Source organism: Pantherophis guttatus, chromosome 7 (assembly GCF_059756535.1).
Source record: "Pantherophis guttatus breed Tessera chromosome 7, ASM5975653v1, whole genome shotgun sequence".
Lineage (NCBI taxonomy): Eukaryota > Metazoa > Chordata > Lepidosauria > Squamata > Colubridae > Pantherophis > Pantherophis guttatus.
The window spans coordinates 58,434,879-58,461,254 of record NC_142069.1 but is presented as its reverse complement, the minus strand read 5'-3'; the positions used below and the strand labels follow the sequence as shown (position 1 = coordinate 58,461,254).

Genomic DNA, 26,376 nt, shown 5'->3' with positions numbered 1-26,376 from the left:
GTGAAAGAAAGAACTACTATTACTAAACCCCCGACCACAAACTAAGATCTTGAGAAGGGAACCTGCCAGACACATTATCCTATGTCACTCCTTCATCTTAAGAGTTCTATGCAAACTGTTTTCTTTCTGTTTTAGAATATCCATTAGGACAATATTCAATCATTAGACAAACATTTAAAGTTCAATGATATGATTACTTTTTTGTATATACTCCATTTTTTTATTTTGTAAAGTGTAAGCTACCTTGAGTTTTCATTTTAATCAAAAGGAAACATGTAATTTAACTAAATCTTTTTGTTGCTATTATTTTCTCTCTTTTCTTTTAGTCCATTTTTCTGTTAGCATGATCGTGCTGATCAATGATTATGTCCCATCAAGTAATTTTCATCTCCTAGATACCACATAGATACTCTGCATGACAATCTATCCCTAACCTGCTCTTTTGGGTTTGGTCATCCACTATTGCATCCATTGCTTCTGTAAGTCTAGTCACCTTGCTGCTGGTCATCCTCTTCTTCTCTTTCTTTCCTTGCATTATAGCCCTTTTCTGAAAAACCATGCTGATACTATATCACTATTCATGTATCTCCATTTTTTAAAAAAATATTTTTTATTCAATATTTTTCACCTTTAAAATCACAATTACACTTTTACAGCTTTCCGTTATCGGAATGTTTCCTTAATTTCAACTTATATTTCGGCTTATTATATACATGTACATTCTTATTTCTTAAGTACTTATTTATATAATATATACAATATATACATATCTACTACATACTAAATATATATTTTTTCGTTATATTATCATCTCTTAACATTCACTATACATTGATTTAAGACTTCTTTTCCAGCCAATTATACCACCCATTCCATGTCTCGTAGTATACTGTTTCCTCTCTGTCCCTTAATTCCATTGTTAATTTGTCCATTTCTGCGCATTCTAGCACCTTTTTTATAATCATTGTGTTTGATGGAGTATGTTGTTGTTTCCAATTTTGGGCATATGTAATTCTGGCTGCGGTGAGTTTATGGAGCATGAGGTATTGAATTTCTTTACTCATGCCCAATTTCTTTTATTATGCCCAAAAGGAATAGCTCTGGTTTTATGTCAATTTTTTGTTCAATAATTTCCTCCAACCACTTTTTAATTTTTAACCAATAATCTCTGGCTTTGGGACATATCCACCACATGTGGTAGTATGTCCCTTGTTGGTGGTTTCATTTCCAGCAGTTTGGTGGGCTATTAGAAAACATTTTGGCCAATCTCGCCAGGGGTAAATGTCATCTATAAAACATGTATCTCCATTTTCTTTGTAACATCATGACACAGCTTTTGCATCTGCTATTAGTATATTTAATTTCCTTTTTCCATTACTACTTTTAAAGTAAATCCAGATCTGTACAGTGGATTTTAAATGTGGATTTTACACACACTGCTCCATTTAAAGTTAAACTAGTAGACATTAACATGCATGGCTTTAAAACAATAATAGGGATACACTGTGCCTCTGCTTGAAAGATGGTTTCATCCGGTTGATTGGCATGTTGCATAGCAATGGCATGTGGAAACTCATTTAACATCCGCTGTTGAAAAGCCTCCAAACGTTCATAATCATGTCCTCGGCAAACAAATTGTTTGTTCTGCATAATGAAAGAAAATAAAGCTCTTTCTATAAATAAATGTGGACAGTTTCCTCTTGTTCTAAGATTCTTTAGCAATGTTCCTCCTTTGTAAGTCTTTCAGAGAAGAATTTTGTCTTCTATTTTCAATTACACTCCATCCCTAGCTATTAAAAATGCAGGGTAAAAAATGCCCCACCCTTTTATTTTGGAGGAGTTCTAAGACAGAAGTACTCTTGAAAACGAATTCAGGAGAAACTAAAGATGCATTAATATTAATTCCAAAAATAAAACAATATATTAGAGTACTTGCAGTTATTTGAATTTTGTTTCTTTCAAGAATAATTTTGATCTTTGTTTGTTGTATGCATAACTAGAGCCAGTTAAATATCCTTTTTGTTAGATGCATACCCCAAACAATATTTAATCAGATTTTTATTGAAAAAATTAAAAACCGAAAAGTACCAGTTTAGATGGAAAAGAACTAAATGTTTACATTTGTCTTCATATTCAAAATCCATGTGGTTGCCACAATGGCTCCCAATTAGTCATTCCATAAGAGAAGCAAACATGAATCTCACAAAACACAGACTACAATAGCAAAATGATTTTTAAGTGTAATCCTATAATGAGGGATCCCAGGTTAATATATAAACTTTGCACTTTTTTGTGTTTGACTGATAAAATCAGTGGGAAAAATAGAACACACACAGATAGTTTTTGCTTTCTGATCAAGAATGGGACTTCTGTCACTAAGCAACACAGTAGTTAAGTGGGATGCATCCAATTTTATGATATTTTTCACACTGGTCTTTAAGGGAATCCCACTTCCCCCATAGATTTTGCTTGTCAAAAGCCCCTGAGAAGGCAATCAGGAAATTCCAGGCTGCTATAACCATCATAAATACATGCCAGTTATCAAATGCCCCAATTCTGATACATGACTGCTAGGATGCTGCAATTGTTATGAATCACTCTTTTCACACCGACATAACTTTGAATAGTCATTAAATGAATGGTTATAAATCGAGGCAATCTGTAGTCTGTTTTCAGCTGTTTTCACACCAGCTCATATGAAAAAACATAACTATGATCTGAAAGAGATATTTTATTTACATTAAAATTGAGAAAGTAAATCGATTAGTAAAGCATAATTAATCATATAAAGAAATTACTCTCAAGTGATTTTTACTTATGGCCATTTACAAGAATATTCTGATGTTGCTAAATCCCACTTTTATTCCAATGCCCATTTATGAATTCTTTTTTTAAAAAAAAATCCAATAATATATGCTTCACTTGAAGTGTGATTTTTTATTTACCTTTTCTGCTACTGTAGGAACATAAAGTTGTGCAGTTATAAATAAGATTTCCACATCTTTGATGTATTGTATTTATTAAATTGTCACTGGTTATCAACCATCATGAAATCATAAAGAAAAATACTATACTTGCATGAGGAGAGTAGTTGTGATGGAAGAAAGTGTGCAAGGAAATACCAAGAGCACATATTATTTAGATACACTGAACATAAAAAGAAAATATTATATATATAGAAATTATAAAGTGTTTGTGTAAATCTTTATTGAACACAGAATGAAAATAAGTTTCTTAGCATATAGAGGTATGCTAGTCCTTAGCAACTGCCTTGGATAGTGACTGTTCATAGTTAAAACGGTAATGAAAAAGTAACTTTACAAGCAATCCTGGTATTGACAACACTGTCTGTAAAGCAAAGGAAAACTGAAGTAAGATATTAGCAGAAACACAGTTTCACTTAGCTACTGCTTCACTTAATGATTGAATTGCCAGTCCCAATTGCAGTTATTAAACAAAGACTACCTGTCAAGTTTCCGAAAGATGCCCTAATTAATTCATGAGCCATGATCCAAACTTCAAAGGAAATATAGTGATTTATTTGGAGCACCATTCCGGCAATACTCGGATGCAGTCAGGACTGACCCCCCATAGATTTACGTTCCCCTATGACCCTGTCTCTCCCCTCCCCCCTGGCCATGTCATAAATCACATTCTCCAATTAACCACTTTGGCTGGCTGTGAAACCTAACACCCTCCTTCTGATTGCGATCAGAAAAATGTATGGAATTCACTTCAGGTCTCCCTCCCTCCTGTTCATGGCAACTTGAAAGCTTTGCAAGTTGACATTCGGCTCCCCTCACTTCCCGAGGGCAACCTGCACAAAGCGAAACAATTTGAGTACAGATGTAGACTTTAGGGATGTGACCCCCCACCAGGCTTGTTTGGATTTTCTGCATGAAATTTGGCTATAAGGCGATCAGTCTGGATGTTTCGACTCTTTACCCAAGATGCCTCTGATAAGGGGTAACCCTTCCACTTGATTAAATATTGGAGTTGCCTCCTGTGCCACCTCGAATTGAGGATTTGCTGCACCTCATAATGGGTCTGGCCCCCTATGACCACGGGGCCTGGGGGCTCACGGGCTAGTGGCCTCAGGGTCGATCTGACCACGGGTTTTAAGAGGCTACTATGGAATACCAGGTGTATCTTCCCTAGCAATCGGGGCAACTTCAATTGCACTCTGACTGGGTTGATTATCTTTACTATGGGGAATGGTCCTATAAATTTTGGTCCCAATTTCTTGCTAGGAAGTTTTAACCTCAAATATTTTGTAGAGAGGTAAACTTTCTCCCTCAATTGAAAAGGCCTTTGGGGAGCTTGGTGTTTGTCTGCCTGTTTCTTATAGGTTTGTGCTGCCTTAGCTAGCACTTTTTTGACATTCTCCCAGGTTGCTTTCAGTGTCGCCATCCATTCAGTCAAGCTGACTGAGGAGGGAGGCTTCCTTAGGTACTCAGGCATTGGGACAAAGTCCATGCCACTCACTATCTTAAACGGGGTTAGCCCCATGCTACTGTGAACAGCATTATTACACGCAACCTCAGCAAAAGACAGGAGGTCCGCCCAATTGGACTGCTGATAGTTCACGTAGCACCTCAGGTACTGCTCTGTCATGGCATTCAGTCTCTCCATCCCCCCCCCAATTGGTGCTCGGGTGAAACGCTGAGCTGAGGCCTTGGGATGACCCTATGGACCGTAGGAATTCTCTCCAGAATTTTGCTGTGAACTGGACACCTCAATCGGAGATGATTCTTCTGGGTACTCCATGCAGGCGGTAGATGTGTTTTAGGAACAGTTTGGACAACTGGCGGGCTGAGGGTAGCCTGCTGCACGGTATGAAATGTGCCTGTTTGGAGAATAAGTCTATTACAGTCCAGATCACTGTGTTTCCACCACTCCTTGGTAGTTCTACTATAAAGTCCATTGCAATCTCCTCTGATGGCCTTGTCAGTTCAGCTACTGGCTGCAGCAGCCCGGGAGGTCTTCCCGGTCGTTTTTTCGTCATGGCACAGATGGTACAACTTTTCACATAACCGTCTACATCTTTTCTCATGTGGGGGCCACCAAAACTTTCTTCATACTAAGTGCAGAGTCTTTAGGAAGCCAAAATGTCCCACTGGTTTAATGTCGTGGCTTCTCTTGAGGATCAGGGTGCGTAGAGTCTCTGGGACATAGAGTTTTGTTCCCTTCCATGCTAGGTCATCCCTTTTTGTTAAGAGATGTTGGTTGTCTCGGAACCAGGGGTCCGCCGATGTTTCAGTTTTGAGTCTTGTCGTTAAGTCATTTGCAGGTTGGCCTTGCTGGTCACAACGTTGCCGTCTGGTGATTACTTGACCTACTCCATGGGCAGAGGGGATGATGGCATTCAGTACCTGCTCCTGCTCACTGTTGTATTGAGGCATTCGGGAGAGGGCATCAGCCAGAAAGTTCCCCCCCCCCGGGATGTGTTTCAGCTCAAAGTTGAAACGATTGAAGTATTGGGCCCACAGTACTTGCCTGGGCGACAACTTCCATGGGCTCCTGAGGGCCTCCAGGTTCTTATGGTCAGTCCAAACTTCGAACGGTTTCTGGCCTCCTTCTAGCAGGTGTCGCCAGGTCAACAGTGCCCATCTCACTGCGAACACTTCCTTTTCCCACGCCGCCCATCGTCTTTCTGTGTCGGTGAGTTTGCAGGATGTGTAGGCACAAGGTTGTAGATTCCCTTGGCTATTCTTTTGGAGTAGCATGGCCCCCACTGCCACATCGCTGGCATCTGCTTGGATGATGAAGGGTTGTTCGGGGTCAGGATGCTTTAAGACCGGTTCTGTCAGCCTCAGCTTGCCTGCTTCAGCTGCCATAAGAAACAGGGGAGGATTAGTCTGGAGCTAAGGGGGGGAAGCAGGAGTTGGTTTTGTCTTTGTAGGAGGGGCTTCGTAAGAAACGAAACTAAATTTTCAAAAGGGGATGGCTGACCAACTGTCCGACATTCCTGATGAATGACGCTGCCAGACGTGTTGCCACCTGGCCTTTGGAAGACCTTTGGATTGGATGATGATTTATAAACACGAGGGGGGGAAGAAGCTTAGTAGATGCATTTCGCGCGTTTTGCTCACTTCCAGCTTTTCCTGGGTTGTTAATCTTTTCATATTCAGTAAAAGTACCAAATTCTTCAAAATGCTTGAGTTTGGGTTTTTCTTTCCTGGATACTGAAGGAAGCATACCTGACATTAAGCTGGAAGTCACAACCAGTCATCCCGGACAAAACCCGAGGGGACTGAAAATCCAAAGTATGTCAGATCGAGGGAGTGATGAAGAAGGGAAGATGGGGGCAGCGAGTTCAACCGCCCTCCAGTCAGAAAGAGAAACTGCAGAATGGTTGGAAAAACTCCGTTTGGAGCCGGAGGAAGCTAGATGGTCCAAAGGAGTGGGGAGACTGCCGGACTGGGGGGAGAATCCCCAGGGAGTGACGACTTCCAGACCCCATAAAAGGGAGGCAGTGTGGATGCAACAGCAGAAGGAACGTCTCATGATAGATCAAGCCTTGCAGCTTATCCGTGATGTGGAAGAAAGCAGAAAAAACCGTGAGTCTTTTGAAACTCCTGTGGAGAAGGGGGAAGCAGAACCCAGGGGGGAGCCCGAAGAGACAGCCAGCGGGGGAGAGGAAGAGTTTGAGGAGGGAACATCCCAGGTTTCGGCAGCTCAAGGAAGAGATGCAGCCGGCCAGAGAACCCCAGCCCTGCAGGCCCCCCCCCGCAGACGAAAAAAGCCCAAACCCCCCCCCCCTTCCTGGGAAGTTTGATGGAAATCCTAAAACCTTGGGATTTTTCCTGACCCAAGTGTGGAACCACATGCAGGATTGGGGGGAGGACTACGAAACAGAGGCGGCTAAAGTCAGAAGTGTTGCGAATGCCCTAGAGGGAGTAGCGGCTGAGTGGATGGTGGTTCTCCACAATAACAACTCCCCCTTGCTGAGAAATTACAACCAGTTCATGAGGGCCCTTAGAAGGCGTTTTGAAGACCATTTAGCTGAACGAAAGGCGAGACTCAGAATGAAGAGCATTCAGCAGGGCCGGAGGCCGGTGGCAGAGTATATCCAAGAGTTTCGTGAACTGGCACCTTATATGACAGGCTGGTCAGAAATGGCTCTTTTGGAGAGTTTCAAAGATGGATTGAATGAAGAGATATATCGAGACTGCAGGAGCATGGGGGTCCCCGATGATTTGGATAGATGGTACATAGTAGCTGAGGATGTGGAGATCGAGCTGAAACGGAGCGAACTCCGAGGAAGGCGGATGGGGGACCAGTCATCCTCTTTCTACCATAAGGGGGCGGCCAAGATGACTGGCGGGAAGACCGAATTCAAACCCAAGTCAAAGCCCTTCACCTGTTTGAAATGTGGGAAGGAGGGTCACCGGGCGGCCGAATGTTTCTCCAAACCACCGCCAAAAGCCACCGGGGCCAGCCAAAAGAAAAGCGATAAAACACCCACCAAAACCCGTGGCACCGCCCTGAAAGGAGAAGTCGTTGAGTTCACTCCCCGTAACCAGGGTGAGTTGGAACTCCGACCAATGATGACGACAGCGAGACGGACTCCGACTCTGACACCGACGAACGGGTGAGTCACACGGAAGAACCTTTACTCATCCCCGTAGAAGTAAGGGTGCCCTCCACAGGAACTCACGCGCAATTGTTAGCCCTGTTGGACTCGGGGTGCACTAGGTGCATAATTAGCCCCAAAGTAGTGGAGGAAATGGGACTGAGACTGAAAACTTTAAAAAGACCCATTGCATTTTGTCAATTAGATCGGTCGATTGCAGGAGGGAGCCCAGCTAGTTTTATGACCGAACCCCTTGAACTACAATTGGGGAATCATGTAGAGAAGCTCAGCTTTATCGTAGCACCTGGCATGGAAAGGCCCCTGATTCTAGGACCGCCCTGGCTTCGTAAATGGAACCCACGAGTAAATTGGAAAACGGGGGTCCTGCGCATCCATACGGCAGAACCAACTCCGGAAAAGGAAGGCCCCTCCCTAAGGGACGACATAAGACCAGAAGGGGCAGCAGTAGCCATTAACTATATTGAGGGAGAAGAGAAAATTCCAAAGGAATATTGGGACCTCAAGGAAGTGTTTAGTGAAAAAGCATCGGATGCTCTGCCTCCCCACAGGGCCACTGACTGCACCATTGAAATACTCCCAGGGGTGAAGCTTCCCAAACCAAAAATATACCCCATGACACCTCGAGAATTGGGGGAATTGCGAAATTTTATTGACAAAAACTTAGAACGGGGATTTATCGAACGAGCCAAACCCAAGGTGGCAGCGCCAGTAATGTTCCGCGAAAAGAAAGATGGATCCTTCAGATTAGTTGTTGATTATAGAAACATGAACGCCATTTGCGTGGAAAATGTCTATCCCCTCCCACTTATGAAGGACATGTTGGCCCATTTAGGGAAGGGAAATTTTTTTACCAAACTTGATTTAAGAGAGGCATACTACCAAGTGAGAATAAAAGAGGGAGATGAATGGAAGACAGCATTTAATTGCCCACTGGGATGTTTCCAATTTAGAGTACTCCCTTTTGGACTACAGGGGGCCCCGGCTGTATTCATGCAGTTGATCAACGAAGTGCTGCATGAGCATCTATATAAGGGGGTGTTGGTCTATTTGGACGATATTCTAATTTATTCTGACAACATGGCCGACCATGTAAGATTGGTTCGAGCGGTCTTGAATAAACTCAGAGCAGCTGAACTCTATGCCAAACTTTCTAAATGTGAATTCCATCAAGACAAAATCGACTATCTTGGATATCGTATATCGCATGAGGGAATAGAGATGGACCCGGAAAAGGTCCGGGCAGTAATGGAATGGGCCGCACCACGCACCCGTAAACAGTTGCAGAGTTTCTTAGGGTTTGCTAATTTTTATAGACAATTTATCCCCTCTTTCGCAAAAATCGCACTGCCAATTACAAACTTCCTCAAAACCAAAGGGGAAGTAAAACCCAAACCCTCGAAACCACTAGAATGGACTATGGACTGTCAGGCCGCTTTCGAAAAACTGAAAACGATTGTTTGCAGCTGAACCTGTGCTCAAACACCCCGACATAGAACAACCTTTTGTAGTACAAGCTGATGCTAGCGACGTCGCCGTAGGAACAATACTCTTGCAAAAGAATGAGAATGGAATATTACAACCCTGCGCTTACACATCCCGTAAACTATCCGAGACAGAAAGGAGATGGGCCATATGGGAGAAAGAAGCATTTGCAGTTAGATGGGCGCTGTTAACATGGAGACAATTTTTAGAAGGGGCGAAACACCCTTTCGAGGTGTGGACTGACCATAAGAATCTAGAAGCATTAAAAACACCACGCAAATTGTCACCCAAACAGGCACGCTGGGCCCAACATTTCAAGCGATTCAATTTCACTTTACGTTACCTTCCTGGGGGAAAAAATTTCATGGCGGACGCACTTTCCAGATTGCCACAGTACAACAGCATAAAGAAGGAAGTGGTTCAACCAATGATCCCCTTAACGCAATTGGCAACACCTGTCACTACCAGAGTGCAGAGTAAAACCGATCCAGAACTCTCGGGGGATTTACTCGAAAAGTTACGAGAAGCGCTAAAAGCTGACGAGTGGTTTAAAATCCACTCGAATGAATGCACACTCGAATGAATGCGACGGACTAGCTTGGGTTGGATCGAAATTGTATGTTCCGACCATATTAAGGCCAACCATATTGAAATATGCGCATGATGCCAAAGCCGCAGGACACTTTGCGTTTGTCAAGACTTTACATCTTGTTAAGAGACAGTTTTGGTGGCCTGCACTAAAAAAGGACATACAGGCATATGTGGCTAGCTGTCCAGTATGTGCCTTGGCTAAAAGACCTCCAGGAAAATCCCCTGGATTACTGCAAAGTGTGGCTAGACCGAACGCCCCATGGAAGGAAATATCTATGGATTTTATTGTGGACTTACCAGACAGTGAGGGCTGCACTGTCATTTGGGTAGTAACTGATTTGTTTTCCAAACAAGTACATTTCATACCTTGCTCAAAGATCCCTTCAGCAAAAACCCTCGCAAAATTGTTTATTCGGCAGATTTACCGACTACATGGGTCTCCAAAAAGAATAATTTCTGACAGGGGTGTGCAATTTACTTCCAGTTTCTGGAGAGAATTTTTGAAATTGATAGGCTCCGCACAGGGGTTGAGTTCCAGTCACCACCCTCAGACAAATGGGGCTTGTGAAAGAACCAATGGGGTGCTCGAACAATACCTTAGGTGTTACGTAAATTACCAACAGGACAATTGGGTAGACTTGTTGCCATTTGCAGAAGTGGCATATAACAATTCTGTACACAGTAGCACCAGATTCACCCCTTTTAAGGTAGCATCGGGCCAGGATTTTGTACCCATTCCCGAGTTACCTCAAGATGATCCCCAAAATCCCTCCTTGATGGATTGGATTGAACAACTAAGGAGCACCTGGGCAGTGACTCGGAAGGCATTAGATGAGGCACATCGAGCTCATAAGGCACAAGCCGATAAGAAAAGGTCCCCAGCTCACATTTATAAAGTGGGGGATAAAGTCTATTTGTCTACCAAATACTTGCAAACCACCCAGAAGTCCAAAAAGCTGGGGCCTAAGTATGTAGGACCATTCCGTGTGATTAGACTGATTAATCCAGTGACAGTTGAATTGGAATTGCCAAAAACCTTGAGACGAATACATCCTGTATTTCATGTTAGTTTATTGAAACCTGAACACTCATCTCCTCTAAGGGCTGATCAAAGCACCCCTCCAATTCCCATTCTCATAGAGGGGGAGCAACATTTTGAGGTTAAGGAAATCTTGGACTCTAGAAAACACCATGGTAAAGTCCAATATCTGATTGCCTGGAAACATTTTCCTCTATCTCAGGCTGAATGGGTAAATAAACGGGATGTCCGAGCTCCCAAGAAAATACAACAATTCTATGCCAAATACCCAGATAAACCATAATTATTGTATATATTCTGTTTCTCTCTCTTTTCTTTTCTTTTATTTAGGACTAACGTCTCTTCTCCAAGGGGGGCTGAATGTCAGCCTCAGCTTGCCTGCTTCAGCTGCCATAAGAAACGGGGGAGGGATTAGTCTGGAGCTAAGGGGGGGAAGGGAGCAGGAGTTGGTTTTGTCTTTGTAGGAGGGGCTTCGTAAGAAACGAAACTAAATTTTCAAAAGGGGATGGCTGACCAACTGTCCGAAATTCCTGATGAATGACGCTGCCAGACGTGTTGCCACCTGACCTTTGGAAGACCTTTGGATTGGATGATGATTTATAAACACGAGGGGGGGAAGAAGCTTAGTAGATGCATTTCACGCGTTTTGCTCACTTCCAGCTTTTCCTGGGTTGTTAATCTTTTCATATTCAGTAAAAGTACCAAATTCTTCAAGATGCTTGAGTTTGGGTTTTTCTTTCCTGGATACTGAAGGAAGCATACCTGACAGGTTCCTTTGCAAACATTTCTTTTAGTGTTTCAAATGCTTGTTGGCAGGTCAGGTCCCACTGTAGAGGTTGTCTTAGGCGGGGTTTTGTTGCTGGACTCCCTGTTTTTAGGAGGTCCATCAGAGGTTTAGCAATTCTTGCAAAAGAGAAAATGAATTGTCTGTAGAAGTTCGTGAACCCCAGGAAGCTTTGCAGTTGTCTGCGGGTGCGAGGGGGTTGCCAGTTTAGGACTGATTGTACTTTGGCTGGGTCCATTTATATCCCCTCGTTTGACACTTGATAGCCTAAGTAGTCTAGCCATGACTGGTGGAACTCGCATTTTGATAGCTTGACATATACGTTCGCCCCCAGCAGTTTTTCCAGCACTTGGCGGACGAGGGGTATGTGTTCGTCTATGGTTTCCGTGTAAATGAGAATGTCATCTAGGTAGACGAGGACCCCCTTATAGAGGTGCTCATGCAGAACCTCATTTATCAATTGGATGAACACCGCCGGGGCTCCCTGCAGTCCAAATGGCATCACTTTAAATTGGAAACTCCCTTGGGGGCAGTTGAATGCTGTTTTCCACTCATCTCCTTCCCTGATGTGTATCCGGTAGTAGGCTTTGCGGAGGTCTAGTTTGGTGAAAACTTTCCCTTTGGCCAGGTGGGCTAGCATGTCTTTCATGAGGGGAAGGGGATATAAGTTGTGTATGCAGAGAGCATTAAAATCTCTAAAATCAACCACCAGACGCATAGAGCCGTCTTTCTTCTCTTTGAAGAGGACCAGTGCTGCGACCCGTGGTTTGGCTGGCTCAATGAAACCCCTTTGTAGGTTCTTGTCTATGTAGTTCCGCATTTCTTGCATTTCACGGGGCGTCATGGCATACAGTTTGGGTTTAGGTAGTTTCGCCCCAGGGATGATTTCGATGGCGCAATCTGCCTCGTGGTGGGGAGGCAGGATGTTGCACTCAGCCTCGCTGAATACTTCTGCATATTCCTTTGGGATCTGTTCGGTCTCTGGGGTTTTGTCGAATGTGGCTGCTAGTTGTTCTGGTGTGCTCTTTTGGAGGGTTTCCTGCATGGGCGGTATTTCTGCTTGCTGGTGCAGGAGGGGTTGGGGCCCCTTTGCTATTCTCAGTCTGTGGGTACCCTCTTGTCACCAGATGGTCGGTCCCCACTTGTCTAGCCACGAGAGTCCCAGTATGACTGGATCTGTCATTTTGGGGGCTATTACGAATCGAATTACTTCCCAGTGATCCACTAGCTCTAGCCTCACTGGTTCAGTCAGGTGAGTGGCATAGGCTCCCCCCATCAGGGACCCATCAACCTGTTCGAACTGGATTGGGTGGGTCAGTCTTTTTGCTCTGATCCCCAGTTTCAGGAGTGTGGTTAAGTTGATCAAGCATCAAGTGCAGCCTGAGTCTATCAGGGCTTGAAAGGCCCCCTGGGTCCCTGTTTTTGGGGCTGTGAGGCATATTGGGAAAACGAAAGGGTGTACTGGTTCCCTCACCATTGGGTCGTTTTCACCCTCGTCCTCGCTATCATAGGATTCTGGCAACTGGTCATCGTTGCCTGGTGTTCCCTCCCCTTCGGCTGGGTGGGAAAGGACCTCTTCAGTCCGGAGGGCCCTCCGGGACCTGTTGGTGGCTCGTTTGGAGCCTTGTTCTAGCTGTGCCCTGGGTGGTGGCTCTGGTCTAGGCCTTGGGGCTGGGGTCGTGCACACAGATACCATGTGGCCCTTCCCCCCACATCTGTAGCACTTCAGCAGGCTTTGAGGGAGGGCTGGTTTCAGGTCGAGTTGCTCCCTTTCGTTTCTGGTTGCTCTTTCATGTTGTTGGCGCGCAATCCACTGTCGACTTTTATTGCTACTCGGAACCACTCAGAGAGCTGGTTTGGGATGTCCAAGTAAGCGGTTACCTGGGCAATTTGATTGTTCAGGCTTGTTCTGAAAAAGTGCACTAGCAACCGCTCTGGCAAAGGGGGTAGCCTCCCAACAACTCTCCTAAATCCATGGATGTGCTCTTTAATGGGGCAGCCTCTCTGCTTTTGTCTTCTATTTTCAATTACACTCCATCCCTAGCTATTAAAAATGCAGGGTAAAAAATGCCCCACCCTTTTATTTTGGAGGAGTTCTAAAACAGAAGTACTCTTGAAAACGAATTCAGGAGAAACTAAAGATGCATTAATATTAATTCCAAAAATAAAACAATATATTAGAGTACTTGCAGTTATTTGAATTTTGTTTCTTTCAAGAATAATTTTGATCTTTGTTTGTTGTATGCATAACTAGAGCCAGTTAAATATCCTTTTTGTTAGATGCATACCCCAAACAATATTTAATCAGATTTTTATTGAAAAAATTAAAAACCGAAAAGTACCAGTTTAGATGGAAAAGAACTAAATGTTTACATTTGTCTTCATATTCAAAATCCATGTGGTTGCCACAATGGCTCCCAATTAGTCATTCCATAAGAGAAGCAAACATGAATCTCACAAAACACAGACTACAATAGCAAAATGATTTTTAAGTGTAATCCTATAATGAGGAATCCCAGGTTAATATATAAACTTTGCACTTTTTTGTGTTTGACTGATAAAATCAGTCCCCATCGAACTTTCCTCTGAACTGGGGCAGTTCACTCAGCACTGCTCCTCTCTCCCCCTGTTGGCCTCTGTATGCTTGCATTTGATGTAACTGGCCCTCTTCCTCAGTTCTAGTTTGGAGGGAGAGAGGGGTTTGTCTGGCCTGGGCAGCCTGCCTGCTGCGTGGGAAAGACACTGGTTGCGGCTTCTTTCTGATGGTTGGAGAAGGGGGGCTGTGCTCCTGTCTGCTTCTCCTCACTTCAAAGGGATCCTCTGCTCCTCCCCTCTCCTTTGGCCTGCATGACGGCCCGTCTTCGGGAAGGGTGGCTTGGTCAAATTCCTTCCTTGGCTGCTCTCTGGAACTCCCCAGGGGCTTGGCTTGTTTCCAGTCCAACCTCCATTCCACTCTTTCCAGCACGCTCAAGGGCTTCCCCTTTTTCAGGGCATTGGGGTGGGGAAACTCAAATTCAGCTGCCTTAGAGATTAACTCCCCCCCAATACTCATCTTTTCTTGCTTCCGTCGCTGAAGCAGGCATCTCAGCTTTGATGTCCGAGGGAGGCTGCATTCCATCTGCAATTAGGCTCTCTCCAGATAGCTTGTCTCCGGCCATGGTTGCCTGATTTTCCCTCCCAGCACCCGAGGCATCGGGGAGCTGTTGGAGAGTCCAGGATTCAGGAAACCTGGTAATCTTTACAGATTTTTAAAAGGAGTCCTGACTGTCTGTCAAGTTTCTGAAAGATGCCCTAATTAATTCATGAGCCATGATCCAAACTTCAAAGGAAATATAGTGATTTATTTGGAGCACCATTCCAGCAATACTCGGATGCAGTCAGGACTGACCCCTCGTAGATTTACGTTTCCCTATGACCCTGTCTCTCCCCTCCCCCCTGGCCATGTCATAAATCACATTCTCCAATTAACCACTTTGGCTGGCTGTGAAACCTAACACCCTCCTTCTGATTGCGATCAGAAAAATGTATGGAATTCACTTCAGGTCTCCCTCCCTCCTGCTCATGGCAACTTGAAAGCTTTGCAAGTTGACATTACCATTGTAGAAGCCAACATAGCTATAGTTTTCAAATCTGCCATAGTAGGAATGTCACAAGTAAAAGGCAGATGGACTGACAAACTCCATGAATCAGTTTATCATCAGTTTAATTATAGGTAGTCCTTGACATACAACCACAATTGAGTATAAAACATTTGTTGCTAAGTGAAACAGTTGTAGAGTGAATTTTATCTTATTTTGTGACCTTTCTTGCCACAGTTGTTAAGTGAATCATTGCAGTTGTTAGTAACACCATTGTTCAGTGATTCTGGTTTCCACATTGACTGCTTTGCCAGAAGGTGGCAAAAAGTGATCATATGACCCCAAGACACTGCAACCGTTATGACTATGAGTTACTTGCCACATGTCTGAATTTTGATCATGTGACCATGAAGTTACTGCAACAGTTGTAAGCATGAAAAATGGTGATAAGTCACTTTCTTCAGTGCTGTTGTAACTTTGAATAGTCATTTTGAACAGGAAAATTCCTTGCCCGTGTTGTTCAGTTCCGCAGACGCTTTTGTGTGGTCTACAAGGTCAAAACTGTTTTCATAATATTTTAACTCATTTGCCTTTTTCATTCTCATTTTTTAATAAATATACGTTGAAGTTTCCAGAGGCTACATGATATGTAAAATATTTTCTAAGTTTTACAATGTTATTTAAAACATTTTACAATTTAATATTAAATGTTATTATATTAAGTTGTTGTATTGCATGAGCCGTGGTGGTGCAGTGGTTAGAATGCAATACTGCAAGTTCTGCTGACTGCCGGCTGCCTGCAATTTGGCAGTTCGAATCTCACCTGCTTCAAGGTTGACTCAGCTTTCCATCCTCCTGAGGTCAGTAAAATGAGGACCCAGATTGTTGGGGGCAATATGCTGACTCTGTAAATCGCTTAAAGAGGGCTGTAAAGCATTGCGAAGCAGTATATAAGTCTACATGCTATTGCTATTTGTTGGAGAAGTACACACAAAAGCTGCACAATTCATATGGATGAAAAGATTGTAAAAGAAATTATGGCAGAACTATTTGGAACGATTCAGTAACTCAGTGAATTAAAAATTTAGCTGCAAACATGGAGACAGATCAGTGGTGGGATTCAATTTTTTTAACAACTGGTTCTGTGGGCGTGGCTTAGTTGGGGATGTGGCTTGGTGGTCATGTGACTGGGTGGGCGTGGCTAGCTGGTCATGTGACTGGGTGGGCATGGCTAGCTGGTCATGTGATCGGTGGGCGTGGCTATCTGCATAGGGACTATAGAGGGCTGAAAAAAGTCATTTCTGACTGTTCCTCGCACTTTTGACCGGTCCTCGCACTTATGACCATCCTCACATTTATGCCCGTTGCAGCATTCTTAACACCGTGTCACTCATTTCACAATTGCTTCTCTTCATCATGGTGACAAGATAGGGCAAAAACGTAAAATGTGAGGACAGTCGTAAGTTCGAGGACTGGTCAAAAGTGCGAGGACCAGTCAAAAATAACTTTTTCAGCCCTCTGAGTAGTCCATATGCACAAAAGGACTACCCAGAGGGCTGAAAAAAGTGATTTCTGACTGGTCCTCGCACTTTTGACCGGTCTTCGCACTTATGACTGGTCATCATTTATGCCCATTGTAGCATTCTTAACAACTGTGTCACTCATTTCACAACTGCTTCTCTTCACCATGGTGACAAGATACGGCAAAAACGTAAAATGTGAGGACAGTCGTAAGTTTGAGGACTGGTCAAAAGTGTGAGGACCAGTCAAAAATAACTTTTTCAGCCCTCTGAGTAGTCCATATGCACAAAAGGACTACCCAGAGGGCTGAAAAAAGTAATTTCTGACAGGTCCTTGCACTTTTGACCGGTCTTCGCACTTATGACTGGTCATCATTTATGCCCATTGTAGCATTCTTAACAACCATGTCACTCCTTTCACAACTGCTTCTCTTCACCATGGTGACAAGATAGGGCAAAAACGTAAAATGTGAGGACAGACGTAAGTTCGAGGACTGGTCAAAAGTGCGAGGACCAGTCAGAAATAACTTTTTCAGCCCTCTGAGTAGTCCATATGCATAAAAGGATACAGCAATAGAGAGGGATGAAGGAAGAGAAGGGAAATTAGAATAGGAGTGAGGGTAAGAGAGGGAGGAAGAGAGGAGGAGAAGGAGAAAGGAAGAGGTAGTAGGGAGGAGAAGAAGAGGGGGAGGAAGAGAAAGTAAGAAGGAAAGAAGAGAGAGAGGTGGTAGGTTTGAGGAGAAAGATTGCTGTACAATAAAAAAGATGAAAGGGAAGAAAGCCAACCCCAAACAAATATAAAGATATTAAGATAAAGAATGAATTGTTAAACTTTAAAAAATAAAAGAGAATAAATATGAATAAATAACAATAATTAGAAACACACATACAAACATATAATTTATTTTCTTTGAACAGAGTATTTGGCCAGTTCACAAATTTAAACAGTGTTTAGTCATTTCAATTAAATTTACAATTTCTATATTTCCTTTTTGCCATATTTATTCCTCATCTATTTTTGTAAAAAACCAATATTACCCTTCATCCTCATCTCTAATCTTAATCAGATTCAATTTTTTCCTTCTATTCTATATTATACCCCTTCCCATTGTCATCTATTTTTATATCCATCCTCACATTGGTTAATTATGTAATATTACAGTTGTTTAATATAAATTCAACATTTTAATATAAATCAATTAGTTATATAACTACCTTTTTTGTATATTAATCAATATGAACATGAATATTCCAATTATTTCCATGCAATCCAATTTCTTACAAATCAATTAATTATATTTACCAATAATAATAAATCAAATAATTTCCCCCATATATTCCTCCAAACCACAACTTAACCATTTCTGCTTTCAACACAATATACAATTAATAGTATCTCAATTATTACAGTTCCCTAGTTAAATAGAGCTTTTTTTCTTTTGTGTTTTAAAATCTTGAACTCTCCTCTTTTTCCCTAAATTTCCCATTGTTTGCACCTACCTTTTTTGGTGAGGAAAAAGAAAAGAAATCTGCCTGCCTAATTTTCCAACGTTGCAGCAACAGCAAAGCCAACAGCCTACTTTACTTTGTTTCGTTTTTCAGCATAGCTAGGGGGAAAAAAAATCTGCTCCAGCAAGCAGCAGAGCCCTGAGCAAAACAGCTGAGAGCAAATCAGCTGAGAGTCGGGAGCCGATCTAAACAAGGGCTAATTAGCCTATGCTGAAGCTCCGCGGGCCAATAAAATTACAAAAAAACACCGAACCATTTGTTAAATTGCTGGCTCGCCCGCCCCTTGCCCACCACTATTTATTGGCAATAAATAGTGGTGCGGAGGGGCGGGGCAAGGGGCGGGGCGAGCCAGCAATTTAACAAACGGTTCGGCCGAACCCCCTAGAACCGGCAGAATCCCACCACTGAGACAGATTGAATATCTTGTCTGCAGAGTTATATTTGTGCCTTACAAGTAAATGAATCTATAGATTTTGATGGACTTGCTGTTTTGCTCATATTCATCTGGTATCAGCAGCAACTAATCATAGATGATCTTCTTTTATTGCATGGCAACAAAAACAACTGGTTTTGAAGTATACAAAGTGTTGAATAGCTTTTTTGAACCTCATGGTTCATCTGGAACAATTGTGTTGACATTTGCACTAATAGTGCAAAACTAACTATGGATAAAAGTTCTGGCACATTAGCACAAGTCAAGACAATAGCACCAAACAGTACTAGTAGTTATTGCATTTCTCCATAGTGGGTGGAGACAGCAGCCAGGATGGGTGGTGCCCAGTTGCTCATGATTGGTGGACTGAGTCTGCCATAGTTGTTAAGTCCCGCCTATGTTGCCTAGGATACCCAGCTTTTGACTCAGTCAGTCAAGGTGGTTAGGCGTGTGGATAGTCTTCTCTCCCTGTTATTTCCCTTTCTGCTTGAAATTCTGGTTTTTGATTCTGCCTGTCTTTGACTTCTCTTTTGCCTCTGGTCCACAAAGGTATTGGTTTTTTGAATTTAAGGGGGGGGGGCGGATTGCCTTCCTTCCCCTTTCCTTTAATTTGACAAGCCTCTCTTTCTCATGGCGGCTGCATGCTCTTCTCCTTCCCTTTGATCAGTTCGCGCGACTAACAGCTGTTGTGGGCGGCGTGTCGTCTGCCGATTACTTCCTCGCCATTGTGGCTGGGGAGGTTTTTTGCTTTCAGCCGTCATTCTCATGGCTTCTTCTTTTGGACTGCATGTCGGTGGCCATCTTGGTTACCGCGTGTGTGTCTTTTTGAGTGGCGTGTTGGCTGCTGTCTTTTATTACTTGAGTGACCGGCTTTGGGCAGTTTGTTGCTACAATTTGGAGCCAGTGAGCGATTCTTCGGGCGGAGTATCAGCCGCCAGTTCGTCCTTCATCGCTGAGGCAGTTCGAGCGGACTATCGGCCGCCATTTTGTTTGAGGTTTGGGCGGCGAGTCGGCCGCCATTTTTGTAGACACTGAGAATGTATTTCACCTCTGCAGCCTAAGCACTGCCCAGACGCGCCCTTCAGCTGTCAGTTTTGAGTGTGGGGTCTCGCGCCCCACCCAACTTTCGTAAATAAAATAAAATTTAAAAAAGAGAGAGAGAGAGAAAACTACAAGGCCACGCTTCTTGGTTGGCGACCTGAGAGTGGGGTCTTGCGCCCCCCTTCCCCCATTAGTCCCCTGATAGAGGGGCTGGGGTGCCCTATTTGAGGGGTTCTTACACCCCCAAGATCGGCTCTCTGGCTTCTGGTTTTTGAAACCACTCGTCTTAACGGTCCCTTCTGGGTTCCGGATGTCAAGGTGACGCAGGAAGGGGTTTTGGTGGGGTCTTGCGCCCCCTTCTTTGACGTGAACGTCTCTACGCCTTGACGGCTGCCCCTTTCTCACCATTGTTCCTGCTAGGTGGGCACTGAGCAGGCGTGTCGCGCCCCCCTCTCTCACTGGTTTTTGGCCGCGGCCCAACCTTTGCTCTAGACTTTGCCTGGACTGTCCCTGTGGCCTCCAGACTTTGGTCTGCACCGCTCGCCATATTTGACAGTTAGCAGAGTTAAAGAGAACATCCCTTTTTCCCGGCAATGGCACCATGCCTAAGGCCGTAAGTCCAAGCATGGGTGGAGAGCCAGTTTGGCCGCAGGCAGCACGTCCTGATCGGTCACTGTGGAGGGAACTCATCCTCCCTCGGATCTCACTACTGGTGACCAACCTTTGGAGCTCCGTCGTGGGCCTTCCAAGCTCTTTGCTTCCATGCGGGCCAAGATGCGCAGGGACAGGACCCTTAAGCTTTGTGAGCGGGCTGCCAAACCCTCGCAAGTAGCACCAGTAGCCTTAACGGTTCCATCTTCTGAGAGCCCCAGCCCCCAAGGTCGGTGCATCCTTCGGACCACTTGTCCTTGTTGGATGGTCAGTTGGTCATACAGCCGGACAGCTTGATGCAACCGGTTCCGACTGGTCCTCCCCGGTCTTCCTCTCCTCACCAGCTCACAGTGGTACCCCCTTGATCAGGGCCAGCACTTCCGGACGCTCCAATCCTCCTCTCTCCATACCAACTGCAGACTATCATTGCATCGGCCTTACAACAGTCTTTGGCCCAGCTTCGACCTCCTCATAATGAGCATTTGGTGCATTCTGACTGTTCTGCCATCTCACATGAGGCAGACTGTGACGATGCTCTCTCCATAGCCACTCCTGACTCACCTATTTCTTTGGCAGATAGTCATATTTCTTCTCGAGGTGGCGTTGACCCGCTGAAGCGTGAGCTCTCGGAGGATGAGGGACTGCCTCCAGAACAGCCAGCTTTCACCGGCCTGTTTCCCCAAACATTGTTCAAGTCCCTGCTTTTTAAAGCCATCAATACAGTGGGGCTTGCTTCCTCCCTGGCTGCGCCGGTGCCGTCTTCCTCCACACCTCCAGGGGACCTGGATCCTCCAAAGACTGTGGACTGATCCCCACTCCACCTCTGTTTTTGGAGGTCGTCAGAAAGCAGTGGGTTTCGCCTGGCACGACGGTTACCCCTTCAACTACAGAACAGAGAAATTTCAACGTGTCCTCCGATCTAGTTACTCTACTTCAAATTCCATCAGTGGACGCACCAGTGGCAGCATTGCCCCCCAATGCGACCATGCTAGGAGATCGGCTGAGGGTCTCCGCCCTGAGGAGAGGAGAGCAGACCAGGTTTTACAGCACGCCTTCCAGGGGGCATCTTGGGCCATCTGCTCCGCTTCCATGGCGTCTTTCTTTAATAGGACCACTCTCCTCTGGTTACGCCAACTTCAGGAGTCCTTGGCCTCTGACGATAGCCGCATATGGCAGGATTTAAACAAGATCATTGCGGCCGTACAATTCTCAGCGGATGCCACATTGAACGCGGCTTGCTTTGCGGCAAAATCCCTGGCTTCTGCGGTAGCTGCCCATTGGCTGGTCTGGCTTCGTCACTGGCAGGCGGATGCCAGGCACAAATGGCGGTTGGCGTCTATTCCGTTTGCGGGTTCCAAGCTGTTTGGGGATGGTTTGGATGCATTTCTTATGGAGACTAAAGACAAATGGAGGGTTCTTCCGACTGTTTATCATAGGGGCGAACCTTGCTTTCATCCTTATCCATCTTGCATGCCCTACCGAGGTCACGACGGGGGGGTCTTCCTGTTCCTTCCCTTCCTCCAGGTTCCAGGGACAATCCCAGTCTCATCATCGTTATAACCCGGACAGGGCTTCTCGAGGTAGGCCTTTTGCTAGCAAACGGCCCTTTCATGGGAGAGGGGGGTCACTCTTTCCACCGCCGTCATTGAATGCAGTCCGTGTCCACCCATTGGCGGCAGATTGGGTCTCTTTGCCAGTCGCTGGGAGGCTACTACTTCGGACAAATGGGTCTTGGCAACCTTAAAATCAGGATTGGCAATTGAATTCCTCTCCACTCCTCCTATGTTTTTTGTCAGCTGTCCGTTGTCTCGCGATCGCCTGAGGCGGGCCCTTATGAAGGCTGCACTGCAGCATCTCCTTTCTATCAGGGCTGTCCAACCAGTTCCTGCTCCTGACCAGGGGTCAGGTTTTTACTCTCGTGTGTTTTTGGTTCCGAAGTCATCGGGGGAGTGGAGACCAATTCTAGACCTTAAGTTGCTGAACCGGTACATTGCATACCGAAAATTCAAAATGCATTCCTTGAAGTCTATCCTCGACCGCGTCCAGAGGGGCAATCTCCTCTCTTCTATAGACCTCACCGAGGCCTATCTTCATATCCCCATCCTCCCCGCCCATCAGTGGTTCCTTAGATTTTGTTACGCTGGAATGCATTATGAGTATACGGCCCTTCCCTTTGGCCTTTCCTCCGCTCCACGTTCCTTCACAAAGGTGTTGTCCGCCCTAGCGGTGTCCCTTAGGGCCAAGTCGGTTCGTCTGCAATGCTACTTAGACAATATTCTAATTTTATCTTAGTCTCCGTTGCAGGCAGCCTTGGATGTGCAGGTTACCTTGCAGGCTCTCGCTGCGCATGGCTTCTCGATTAACTTTAAAAAGAGCCAACTTGTCCCTTCTACCCGGCTCCTCCATTTGGGGGGCAATCATAGATTCTGTGGCAGGGGAGGTTTTCCTATCACAAGATTGCCAAGATAGTTTAAGGGCCCTGGTGGCACAGGTAGAGGCAAGTAGGTTGGTCTCACCCCAGATTCTTTCCCAGCTCTTGGGGAAGATGATTTCCACCATTGGCATTGTCCCCTGGGCTAGGCTGAACTCCCGTGATCTTCAGTGGTTCCTCTTGCCATTGCAGAAGGCGGGCAGGGGCACTTCGTCCCTCCGGGACCTGGTTCCTCTGTCAGTATGCAGGTCCCTTCAGTGGTGGTGGTCTCCAGCACTTTCAAAGGGTTCCCTATTCTTCGATCTGCAGAGGGTGGTAGTGACCATGGACGCGAGTCTGCAGGGCTGGGGAGCCCATTGTCTGGGACAGACGGCACAAGGCACATGGAGCAGTCGCGAGTCTCGCCATGCGATCAACTGGCTGGAATTGTACGCGATATTCTTGGTTCTTCGGGCTTTCTGGCATCTCATCTCCGGCTCCCATGTCCTGGTCCTTACAGACAACGTCACCGCGAAGGCCCACGTCAACCGGCTGGGGGGCACGAGATCCCGCTCCCTCATGTCTCTGGCCATGTCGCTCGGGCTCTGGGCGGAACGTCACCTGGCTTCTCTGGTTGCGGAGCACATCTCCAGTGTGGACAATGTTCAGGCAGACTGCGTAAGCCGTCAACACCTGGATCACGCAGAGTGGCATCTGAACCCTCGGATCTTCAGGGACCTGACCCTGTGCTTCGGCGTCCTGGAGGTTGATCTGTTCGCGACGCCAGCTCCCCTGTTTTTTCACGAGGTATCCTGCTCATCGCGTAGCGGCCTCAGATGCTCTCAGATCCCCATGGCCGACAGGGCTACTGAACGCCTTCCCACCGATCCTTCTCCTGCCGCAGGTGATCCGCAAGCTACTGTCGGAACGAGCGGAGCTGATTCTGCTGGCCCCTCACTGGCCTCAGAGGCCTTGGTATGCGGACCTTGTTTCCTTGTCAGTTGCCTCTCCTTGGTGCATCCCTCAGGCGGAGGACATCCTGACACAAGGGACCCTGCGGCACCCGGACACTCTGTGGCTCAATTTGACCGCCTGGAGATTGAGCGGCGCTCTCTGAGGAGCGTCAACCTTCCAGCGGACGTTATCCAGACGATTCAGGCTTCCCGGCGGCCTTCCACCAACCGGATCTATTCGGTGACCTGGCAGTCTTTCTTCATGTGGTGTACTCAGCACGGAGTTCAACCTCTTCATGCCTCCATTGTCAACATCCTCGTCTTTCTGCAGGAGGGTCTTGCCAAGGGTCTGTCTCCTAATGCACTGCGCCGACAACTGGCGGCCATTTCCTCAGTCCTTGCCTGCGGATCTCTGGACTCCTTGGCTTAACATCTGCTGCTCCGCCGTTTCCTGCAGGAAGCCTCTAATTTGTGTCTACCCACCTTGCATAGGTACCCTACCTGGGACCTATCGCTGGTCTTGAGCTCACTTACGGGTCCCCCGTACAAGCCTTTGTGGACTGCAAGCCTCAGGTTGCTGTCTTGTAAGGTCACCTTTTTGGTGGCCACCACCTCAGCTCGCCACATCTCCGAGCTGGCCGCTCTCTCCACTCGGAGTGACCTTTGTATTTTCCATGCGGACAGTGTTGTCCTCCGGCTGGATCCTACTTTCGTGCCCAAGGTGAACAAACTTTTTCATTGCATACAAGAACTTACCTTGCCCAATTTCTGCCTGCGAACTACACATCCTAGGGAGTGGCGTTGGCATACCTTGGACGTCTGTAGAGCATTGAAGATCTACATTGCGCAGACAGCCTCTTTCCGCAGGTCTGAATCTCTCTTTGTGTCATTTCTGCCGGGGTCGCTTGGTTCCAAGGTCTCATCTTCTACCATCGGGTGTTGGATACATCACACTATCGCTACTGCCTACGATCTGCGTTCCCTGCCGCGTCCTCCTCAGTTAACCGCACGCCACCCGCTGTGCAGCGACGTCAGCAGCCTGGGCTACTCAGGCCTCCTTGTTGGAGATCTGCCGGGCGGCTACGTGGACTTCTCCGTCACCGTTCATTCACCACTACAAGATTGACAAATTCGCTTCAGTGGACGCCGCCTTTGGACGTCGGGTGCTGCAGGGGGTTCTTTCGGGGGAGGGTCCCTCGGTCCAACCTGGCCCCGCCCATTAATTGGGGCTGTGAACTTGGGTATGTCCCATCCTGGCTGCTGTCTCCACCCACTATGGAGAAGGGGCATTGGTCCTACCCGAGACGTTCCTTCTCGTAGGGTGGAGACAGCAGCCAGACCCTCCCTGCGCCAGTCTGGTCTCTGTCCTTTCTCTCCTTACCTTTCCTTGGTCTTCCACACGCTGAGTCTGTCGTTTCCTGCCTTCGCCAAAAGCTGGGTATCCTAGGCAATATAGGCGGGACTTAACAACTATGGCAGACTCAGTCCACCAATCATGAGCAACTGAGCACCACCCATCCTGGCTGCTGTCTCCACCCTACTAGAAGGAGCGTCTCAGGTAGGACCAACGCCCCATTTCATTGACATACTTTTTCAGTAAAAGAAAAATGCCAGATTCACTTAACAATGTTCTTGATGAAATAAAAATATGAATTTTACTAAATCTTATTAAACCTTTGATTTCATGTATTTTTATTATTTTGCATGATGGAGAAGGAAGAACTCATAAAACACTACTGCTACATATCAAAGTGCAACAATTATCCTGAGAGACGGCACTTGTGTCTTACTGCTTGAATTGTGAACCGAGCAAGCTGCTTTCTCTATAGGACACCATTTGATTTGAAATAATACACAAACAATTATGGTTATTTAGAGTTGGGAACTTTCAAGTAAAAACTAGAAGTTTGGAAAAACTGTATCTACTGCCATGAGCTGGACTGCTTCCCAATACTTAAATACTTTTTCTTTATTACAGTCACAGACCAGCACAAAAGTTAAATATTAAAACAAATACATTATCTAAAAATGATTGGAAAATAACAAAGCAAAGTAGTAATATGAATAAGGTGTTTTTTCTTATTACCATTGCAGCAGCACAACATTTTGTTACTGCACGAGTGATGGCTGGATTTGAATCTTGAAGGAGATGGATGATTCATGTAAAAATCATCTGATCTCCCTAGAAATCACTCTAATAGAGGGAGAATATACATTAATCTGATGTCCCTGTAGAACTTGCAGCGCAGTAGGACATATGAGATATCTTCTCTTTCCCCATTGCCACATGTACACATTCAATCAGCTATTCGGGTTTTATCATACCTGACCTGCAGGAGTGCTGAAGAGTGGTTCTAAAAATTAAGTGGCTCTAAAAATGCTATTCTACTCTTAGGAAAAGTCAAGTCTTTCAGATACTTTGTTGATTCTCACACATTCCAGTTAATCCAGTTTCTACTGTGGAGGGATATCCTGTTAAGTTCTAGTTGGAACTCCATGTCTCTTATTCTGTTCGTAACCACTTGCTTGGCTTGATCATAGCGTAGGGATATTAAAAACAGTGGGGGAAGTCCATAGAAGGCAGGAGTGAAATGCTACCGGTTCGGACCAGTTCGGCCGAACCAGTAGCGATGGCGGTGGGTGGTTTGGAGAACCGGTAGCGACGGCAGTGCGAGGCTCCGCCCACCCACCCGGTCGTCAAACAGGAAGTAACCTTTTTTTACCCTCTGACCATGCACAGAAGGATTTGCGCATGCACAGAGGGTCCATGTGTGTGCGTGTCACATGC

At 45.6% G+C, this 26,376-nt stretch overlaps 1 protein-coding gene across 12 annotated transcripts in view; it reads right to left on the bottom strand.

Annotated features, from left to right (window-relative positions):
- The window catches only part of DOCK4 (dedicator of cytokinesis 4), a 627,777-nt gene that overhangs the window by 55,849 nt on the left and 545,552 nt on the right, over window positions 1-26,376 (bottom strand). For 11 of the 12 annotated variants that reach the window (XR_015728984.1, XM_087874154.1, XM_087874155.1 and 8 more), the window contains one exon: window positions 1,503-1,644. The exons of the other annotated variant lie outside the window; for it this stretch is intronic. Coding sequence is in view for 10 of the 11 variants with exons in the window: in XM_087874154.1 (XP_087730280.1) it covers window positions 1,503-1,644 (142 nt within the window). In the remaining variant the exon portion in view is untranslated. The remainder of the gene's footprint in view (window positions 1-1,502; window positions 1,645-26,376) is intronic. 12 annotated transcript variants of the gene reach the window in all.